This window comes from Dermacentor albipictus, chromosome 2, assembly GCF_038994185.2.
Source record: "Dermacentor albipictus isolate Rhodes 1998 colony chromosome 2, USDA_Dalb.pri_finalv2, whole genome shotgun sequence".
NCBI lineage: Eukaryota > Metazoa > Arthropoda > Arachnida > Ixodida > Ixodidae > Dermacentor > Dermacentor albipictus.
The window spans coordinates 114,412,016-114,421,187 of NC_091822.1; the positions used below are offsets into that span (position 1 = coordinate 114,412,016).

Here is a 9,172-nt window from a genome sequence, read left to right on the forward strand (position 1 = left end):
CAGCAACTGTAGACTCAGGCACTCCACAGGGATAAGCGTTAGGGCCGCTCCACTTTTTTATCTTTATCAACGACGTCATCAGTGACATACGCGTTAAGATAAAGCTTTTTGCGGATGACTGCTTTTTGTACAATTAAATACCCAATTCAAATGATCGGGAAGCTTTAAAAACCTCGCTGTCTACAATACAAACTTTGGGCACGAAATTGCAGATGACTATTAACCTCAAAAAGACTGTTGCAGAGACCATTACTCGCAAAAAGAATCCCTTAACTCCAACTCATAGCAGCAACAACCATTCTTTATCAGTCGTTCCTACGTTCAAATACCTGGGAATAGTAATAACATCAGGTCTGAGGTTGAACGAACATGTGACAAACATATATAATAAAGCAATGAAGAAACTAAGCTTTTTAATTCGATCAATAGGAAACGCTTCACCTGAAATAAAGCTTTTAGCATACAGAACATTCATCCGACCCATTCAAGAATACGCTGCGATTGTTTGGGATCCGCACACACAAATCAACATAACTAAAATTGAGAAAGTCCAAAGAAAGTAATTCAGGTTTATTTTCAATTCCTGCAGCTTGAGCTCATCCCCATCATCTCTTCTAGAAGCTGCAGAAATGGAAAACCTTGCAGTAAGGCGTTTCCGGGGCAGAATGAAAATTTTCTTATTACTCTATAGCAATCAATTAGGAATAGATAAAACATCATATATTCTACCGGCTAGCCACCGCTGCACGCGCTCTTATCACAAAAAGAAGGTTAGAGACTTTTCCTGCAGGACCAACGCATTTTAACATTCTTTCTTCTCGCACACGATTTCCTAATGGAACGCATTACCTGCCACAACTGTCGACTGTCCAACGGTTTCATCCTTTCTTTCTGCACTTTGTGAATAAATCGTAGCGTTGATCCCTCGTTTTTACCAGTCAAATCATAATTGTGAAAATGTTTCTCTCATGCTGTTTGTTATGCAGATTCTTGTTCAGTGTTTGTTATCTTGTTTGATCTTGTTTCATACTTGTTTTTTGTAGCACATGCCTACTCCTGCCTAAGGCCTGGTAACAAGGCTGGCAGTACTTGTAAAGTAATAAATAAATAAATCTAAGTTCACGGGTGTTTCCGCATTTCGCGCCCCATCGACATGCGGCCGCCGTGGCCGGGATTCGATCCCGCGACCTCGTGCTTAGCAGTCGAGCACCATAGCCACTAAGCAACCACGGCGGGTTGAAAAGCTACGAATCATCTACAGTTACGCTATTATAAAGATTAAATGACTTAAGTTTGCAAATTGGATATTTTTGTGCTGATACAAGGCATTACAATTTTCGCCTGACGGTGTTGGGCTATTCACCAAAGAAGGCATTGCATGAAAAAAAGAGCAATGACTTTTTAAATTATGGGTTTTCAAGTTTCAATAATAAATGAGCGCCTGCCGCCGCAGTTTCTTTTAACCTTTGAAGTAACAGTAGTGCACAATGTATCTACATCAGCGCTCGCGTTCGCATGTCGTCTGTCTAAAAGGTAGCTTTGCAAACACCTGCGTGACCATGCCATATCGTATCAAAATCTGTTGTACGAATTCACTTTTGTAGCCAATTGCGCAGCCAACTATGTAAGAATGAGGCGTGCAAAGTATCCCTGAAAAATCTGCGTTACAAATATTGTCACGTAGTAGTGACGTGAGAAATGACGCAGAGTCGAAACTGGCAGTTACAAATTTAACTCTTTATTAGGCGAACTTGTCCCCAGCAAAAGAAACACGCATTCGCAATGATAGCGGCGAGCAAAGTCGGCGACTGTCTAAAATCTCATCCGCCGGTCAAGCGCACCGGCTTTCATAAATGAGTCGTCGGAAGTTGCAGCGTATTCGCTGGTGCCTGCGCGCCTTCCAGAAACTACAAAATTCCTGTCGCGTATGCAGTCAGATCATAAAGGGTTCATTGACAATAGACAACCGTCAGAACCATCGACAACATTCGCGAAATTTCCGATATGTGCAGGCGCGTCCTGCTCCAGGCGATAACGTTAAAATTCGTTCGCCGGGGAAACACCGGCACCGGATACAGATAAAAACGGATCCCTGTCAATATAATTATGCTTGTTGGTGCATGAAACAAAACGTGAAAAAGGTTTTTATGAGAAAATCATCAAAAAGAATTCAGACACCTGTATCACTCACAACAAAAAACGCACAGAATAGCTAAAACATACGTAAATCCTAGGTCCTTTCCTCTCGATTCTTGATTCCGTCAAATCTTGCACGTTGAACACCTCACTTATCATTCTAGGTGGTTTTGAAGCATCAACACCGCATCGGGAGGCACTCACATTGAGTGTATTGCTAGAAACATTTTCACTGTGTTAAGGCAATGTTATATTGTAACTGGTTTCAAGATGTGAAGCCTATCTTTCTCGACAATAATGATATGACATAGGCAGATAATACAAGCGTGACAATCAGAGGGTTTTTATAGGTGTCTTTATTTTATTGCCACAGGGGGTCCGAAGATGTGAAATCTACTTTCCTCGTGAAGGAGTAAGTAAATGGGGGGCTAGGCCCGATAATCAGGACGTTTTACAAACAAAATTTTATTTGCATATTTACAAGAAAGTTCATAAAGAAATTGTACCAACCGATCACTCCGACCGGCCGTTGCTATTTCTATTCCCTGCGTGGTGTTTGTTCAGTCTCTTCCCCCAATCCGGCGTCAGGGGACCGATGACATCAGGTCTCACCAATCCGGAGGTCTGCTGCCCCTTTCCCCCGAAAGGAGCTTTGTCGTAAACAACGCACATCACTGCGCACAAAGAGGGGAAGGGGGATCGTACACTGACTCGGATAGTACACTACTCCGTCCACGCCGTGGATGTGCCAATTTGGGCGGCTTAGAAGTGATGGACCGTACCCTTGCATTATTTGCCGAAACATCTCATGACCGAGGTACTCCCGTGCTCGTGATAAATCATCCGTTTTGAGAACCATTTTGATGAGGCCGTCGGCCCGTTCCCCATAATCGCGCTAGCCGTGACCGGAGGTTGTCGCGGGCTGAACGGCCGATCACAGCAGCCCGTACAACGCCAGGAAGAGGGCTCGCAAGGGGGCAGCTCATCGGTGCCCCTTAAAGAGGCCTTGGCCACTCAGCAGGCTCAGCTCCGGCTCGAAGTCCCGGGTTCGCCGGGAGGATCACGTCCAGGGACAATGGCCATCTTGGAGGGAGAGTTGGCTGCAGGTCGTAGGCTGCGAACTGGCATTTAGGGATCAAATCCGCAAAGCACCAGAGCAGCGACAAGGCAAGCACACAAACCACCTCCGAGATATGCCAGGTAATCATAACCTCTCGCCTAATTATTCCCGAGGTTAGATCATCAGCGAGCGCCAAAAAAGCAGCCATACGCTCCTGAAATGGAGTTTCCCGGCGACGGCCGCGCCACCTGTAGCGTGGGAAGCGCAACTCTGGCATTGACCCAACTTCAGTCGACGGTGTAGAATCCAGCTGGCGCACGTGTTGTTGTTATCACCGCATTTGATTTGAAACTTCTGAACCATGTGCGCCACCGTCTTGCAGGTAAACGTTCCCATACCGCTGTTTTACGATGGCAAATGTGCAAGACATCAAAAACTTCGCAGGAAAAAGAAAGCGTGGGGATGGTAGTACTGCTGCGTCAAAGACTGTAACGGCCGCGCAGGACTGCCTGCTTTCCGACTCTACAGATTTCCTGGCCAGACGTGGTTTTGTGCTCACGCTTCCTTCCTGGAGGATCGCATTCGAAAATATTGTAGTTAGTAGACTGAAGTTTTTGGTCCTGAAAGAGTCTTGCCGGGAAGCCTACTTACATATTTTTGTAATTTCTTCATATCTTTTAGAGCTATTTATTTTCCTGTACGAACCGTACGGCGTGGTGGCTGCGAGTCGCTGAGCATTTCACGCTGTGAGGCTCTGCTTGGGTTCAGGTTGCCGGATACGGTCACCCGAGTCTTGGCAGCCGGAGTGTCCCAAGGTTGTGCTGGTGCCTCGGCAGTTATAAACAAAGTGCTGCGGTTGCTTGGCAGAACGTAGCACTCTAATACACTTTTCTTGCAAGTTGTTTATAGATAGATTTTTATAGATAAATTTTTTCTCTCAAAACAAAGTACAGGAATGACAGAGGACGGAAGGGAAAAAGCCGCTGGATGCAGCTCGAGGACCCCCTACGCCCCACAGAACAGCAGTGTAGTGAAAATCAAAGTCAATGCGACAGAGTCAATGCAAAACATACACAAAAATAGAATTCAAAATCACAATATCCGTAATTTATTGCATAATTCTAATTTTACACAGAATCTATTACATCGGCATGATTTTACACAATTAACGCAATTACACAATTTCTTAGCCAATTCCCATTACACAATTCTAACGCCAACGTAGACAAAAATACAGATAAACAGAATTCATTCAAGTCCCCTACAATGCATTGACAAACAGTTACACAGGTGAGCTATTCGGTTGAAGGCTCGAAAAGATTTGTCAGTTCCATGAAGGTTTGTGTAGAAAGCAACCTAAGAGAAAAACTATTATCTTCGAGAACATTTAGGTACCTAGGCAGATTGTACGATAAAGATTGTGTGCGGTATTTGGTGCGACTTAACGGTAGGGTCCATGACATAGAATGACGTGCATCATATGCAGGTTCATGACATACTAGCTGAAACATTGTTACCACAACGTTATTGTTCGTTGCTACAGCAGTTTCGTAAATGCAAAGCAGTTTGAACACATACCAGGTCGGTATTCGTAAAATATTGAACTGCCGGAAATATTCTCTGGTGTGAGCATTCCACGGAATATTAGCGATCAGTCTTATCGCACGCTTTTGTGCAATAAAAAGGCGCTGTTTATTGTGTTGTGTCGTCGTACCACAAACTGTGTGGCAATAAGTAATCACTGGCGCTATATATGAATTAAAAATGAGGAGTTTAGGCTGTGTGGGGAGGGTTAACCTATGTTTACATAACACGCCATTTAACCTGTTCATTTTAGCACGAATATTTTCCATTTGTAAATCCCAATTGAGTGTCTAAGAGAATACAACACTAAGCCATTTTATACTGGGTACAATATCAATCTTGTCATTACCTAATAATAGTTCGATATCACCACTGACTACTTAATTTTTTGTTCTATGTAACCCAGCCTTTGTTTTATTTGTATTAACTTTAAGACAATTTTTATTACACCAGTCTTTTAGTAACTCAAAAAGATATGGCACCTATTATCCGTGGCCAATGAGGCTTTGCAAGCGTGTGAAAACAGCACCACGGAAGAACCCCTTTTTGCCTACGGTAGCTCAAATAGTTGGCCAACAACACCTACACCTGACGCTTAATAACCTCAGCCATGACTGCGCACTGTGTGTGCAGTGTCGCATCTGGGTTGCAAGCCCCAAGGGTAGCGTTGGCGGCCAGGCCAACGCTACCGAAAGTCCTCGCAAAGGATGAGTCGACTGCTAACAGAACAACTTGTTTATTCTAGCATCGCAAAAGAGCGGCCGTTCAGGTCGACCGAAGTGGAGAAACGGGAGACCACGTTACTCGACGGAAGAAATCGAAGCCTTTCTTGGCGTCTGGGGGCAGCTGCTTTTATACTTTCGGAGTCGAGGGCAAGAAGGAACGGCTCGAAAGAGGCGCACGTGACGGCGGCGCCCGGACACGTCGTGACAAGAAGTGACGTATCCGCCGGGCCAGTGCCGGTCAGACCTCGTCGCTTAACAGTTGGGGAGCTCCTCTCCCCGGCTGCCGCGCTTTGAGAAGCGTGGGAACCAACATGCACACGCACACACACACACACACACACACACACGAAGACATGTGGCATTGAAACATCCCTGGACGCGCTCGGCAGGAAGCGTTGCGGCAGCGCTGAACGGGCCAAAATATCCGCCGCTGTGAACGAAGCCCCGGCGTCCGTTGCATCCGCGCCGGCTATACCGCACGTCGGAGGTGAAACGTAAGAGCAGTCATGCTGGTGCTGTAAATGTTTGCTAGCAACACCATTACGCCACTGCAGATATTCTGCAGATGCACCGCACTGTGGGAATGGGCATAAGCTATATTTTCGCGCAGCCAGCACCGCTGTATCATGCTTAACCCGGAAAAGCTGCTTACTCCAGTACGCCGTCTTGAAATGGCGAAATTATGTCTTGTCCCAACCTATCATGTCTTCTTATGCGCTACATCACTCAAAAGAGAAAAATATCGGGCAAACAGTTTATTCTGCCATAACAATGATTGCACATCATCGAAACCAGAAAATCTGAATCTCCATGGCTGTGTGGTTTGTGTCCGGTCCGAGTTGCAAGATAAAGAAAATTTCTGGAACGAGAACAAAAAGTACATGTTAGCGCTGCACACATCAAGAACAGATCGATACCGCAAAAAAAAAAATATTTACTACAGGCAGTATGGCGGAACTTACACTTCTTCTTGCGGAGGAGGGTGGAGTAGCTGAGAGGAGAGCCAAGGCCGTAGCCGTAGTTCAGACCGTAGCCGAGGAGACCGTGGCCGTAACCGTAGCTGCCAGCACCGTAGCCGAGGGAGCCAACACCGTAGCCGTAGTAGGCTGGGGCAGCGTGAGCAAGACCGTAGGTAGCAACGGCTGGGGCAGCGTGGGCAACGTGGGAAACACCGTAGGTGGCGAAGGCTGGGGCAGCGTGGACAGCAGTCACGGCTGGGGCAGCGGCGTAGCTGGCGACCACTGGAGTGGACTGGACAACCTTGGTGACAGCTGGGGCAGCATAGGTGGCGACACGAGTGACGGCTGGGGCGGCAGCGTAGGTCTGGACAACTGGAGCGGACTGAACCACCCTGGTGACAGCTGGGGCGGCAGCATAGGTCTGGACAACTGGAGCGGCCTGGACCACCCTGGTGACAGCTGGGGCGGACTGGACGACCCTGGTCACAGCTGGAGCAGCGGCGTAGGTGACAACTGGAGCGGACTGAACCACCCTGGTGACAGCTGGGGCGGCAGCGTAGGTCCGGACAACTGGAGCGGCCTGGACCACCCTGGTGACAGCTGGGGCGGCAGCATAGGTCTGGACAACTGGAGCGGCCTGGACCACCCTGGTGACAGCTGGGGCGGACTGGACGACCCTGGTCACAGCTGGAGCAGCGGCGTAGGTGACAACTGGAGCGGACTGAACCACCCTGGTGACAGCTGGGGCGGCAGCGTAGGTCCGGACAACTGGAGCGGCCTGGACCACCCTGGTGACAGCTGGGGCGGACTGGACGACTCTGGTCACAGCTGGAGCAGCGGCGTAGGTGACAACTGGAGCGGACTGCACCACCCTGGTGATAGCTGGGGCGGCAGCGTAGGTCTGGACAACTGGAGCGGCCTGAACCACCCTGGTGACAGCTGGGGCGGACTGGACGACCCTGGTCACAGCTGGAGCAGCGGCGTAGGTGACAGCTGGAGCGGACTGGACCACCCTGGTGGCAGCTGGGGCAGCAGCGTAGGTCTGGACGACTGGAGCGGCCTGGACCACCCTGGTGACAGCTGGGGCAGCGTGGTAGGTGGAGACGGTGCGGGTAACAGCTGGAGCAGCGACGGCGTAGCTGGCAGCGGGGGCGTATCCGTATCCGAAGCCAGCACCGTAGCCGGTCACGCCGGAGTAGCCAACTCCATGGGACAGACCGTAATGGGAAAGACCAAGGCCACCGTAGCCGAGACCAGAATAGCCGAGGCTTCCGTAGCCAAGGCCGTAGCCGAGGTTGCTGGCGAGGGTGTAGCCACCGGCAATGTGGCCAACGTTACCAGCGAAGGCACTGGTGGCCAAGGCGAGGACGATGCAGGCACGCAGCTGTAAAGGAGAGTACGCTTCTAGAAACGGTATTGATATTAATGTTTGCGCGTATTTTAGTATGCCTCCAATTTATTTTTTGGATACAGAGGAATAAATTTTCTCTAACTTTACTTATTGTGTGTAGATTTATTGCAACATTATAGTATTGACTGCTATCTAACATGCTCTTTGCACGTCGCTCACTTGTGAGCTACTCAGCAGTGAAACGGCATCTCCTTGGCATATAGCCTAAGCATCCTTTATGTGAGCAATACTTTCTTTTCAGACACATTGGATTCTTGTCATAATGGTATGACTGTGTATTTATTACCTTCCAGTTAATAATTATGGATGATATTAAGTACCATCTAATTACTAATCATTACCTTTCAATCAATAATAATGAATAATAAATTATAAATAAGATGGATAAGTATACGTAATATTTAGAAACCTAGCAATTATAGATAATTTATGCAATATTAGTAATCTTTGCACGTTAGAGTCGCTTCCTAAAGCAGTGCGTTCGAAAATGTAGTGGCAGCATCACCTCGTGAGAACAAAGCGTTCACCCGTGTCTTACCATGGTGGTGTTCCTAATCGGTCGGAGGAGCAGAAGCTTCTGATTCGACTCGCTGGTCAGCCCGCTTTTATATCTAGTAGTTGACTTCAAGGACAAGTTATAAACCGCACTTAGATGGAGGTAAGGGAGACAATGCCCCCTTATTAAGAATAATAAACTCTCTCTCTCTCTCTACCATCGCTAAAATGAACCTGTCTTTGCCATCAAATAATGCTATGCAGCATCCATATCCTTCAGCTTCCTCATTTTAGCTTTTATTTCTTTTTGTCCTATTACCACATCTTCTCTTACTCTGCCTTTCCTCCTCTCTCTGCTGCGGTGTGCGACATGTGATGGAGTAAAGCTGGTTCTCCTAGGAGTTCTTAATTACATATTCAGTCCCTGTTTCTTAGCGGAACACCGTCATCCACAGTCAGGACCAAATGCGTGGATGCGCACACGAGCGCAGCGTATTAACCAGATGTCGCCTGCTTTAGCGTCGAACGACTTCATGGACGATTTTGTGTTTTTGTTGTCGCCGCCTTGTGTGCGCAGGCACTATGAAAAATTAGTATTTCAAGCGTCGCTTGGAGGCATTTCGACAGCATAACTTCGCCATAGGGTACAGGTTAATTAACATTTACCTCATTTTCTCTTCTCACGAAAGAATGATCGTCCCAAGGTTGTGCCGGTGCCTCGGCAGTTGTAAACGAAGTGCTGCGGTCGCTTGGCAGAACGCAGCCCTCTAATACACTTTTCGTTCAAGTTGTTTAAAAAAGT

The 9,172-nt window shown here is 47.6% G+C and overlaps 1 protein-coding gene across 1 annotated transcript; it reads right to left on the bottom strand.

Moving 5' to 3' along the window:
* Positions 1-6,252: 6,252 nt before the first annotated feature.
* Positions 6,253-8,470, bottom strand: LOC135910959 (uncharacterized). The gene is made up of 3 exons (XM_065443029.2): positions 8,414-8,470; positions 6,468-7,848; positions 6,253-6,364 (listed from the first exon to the last, which is right to left on the bottom strand). Coding segments are annotated over exons 1-3 (1,386 nt in total). The 5' UTR covers positions 8,417-8,470; the 3' UTR covers positions 6,253-6,362.
* Between the last annotated feature and the right edge of the window lie 702 nt (positions 8,471-9,172).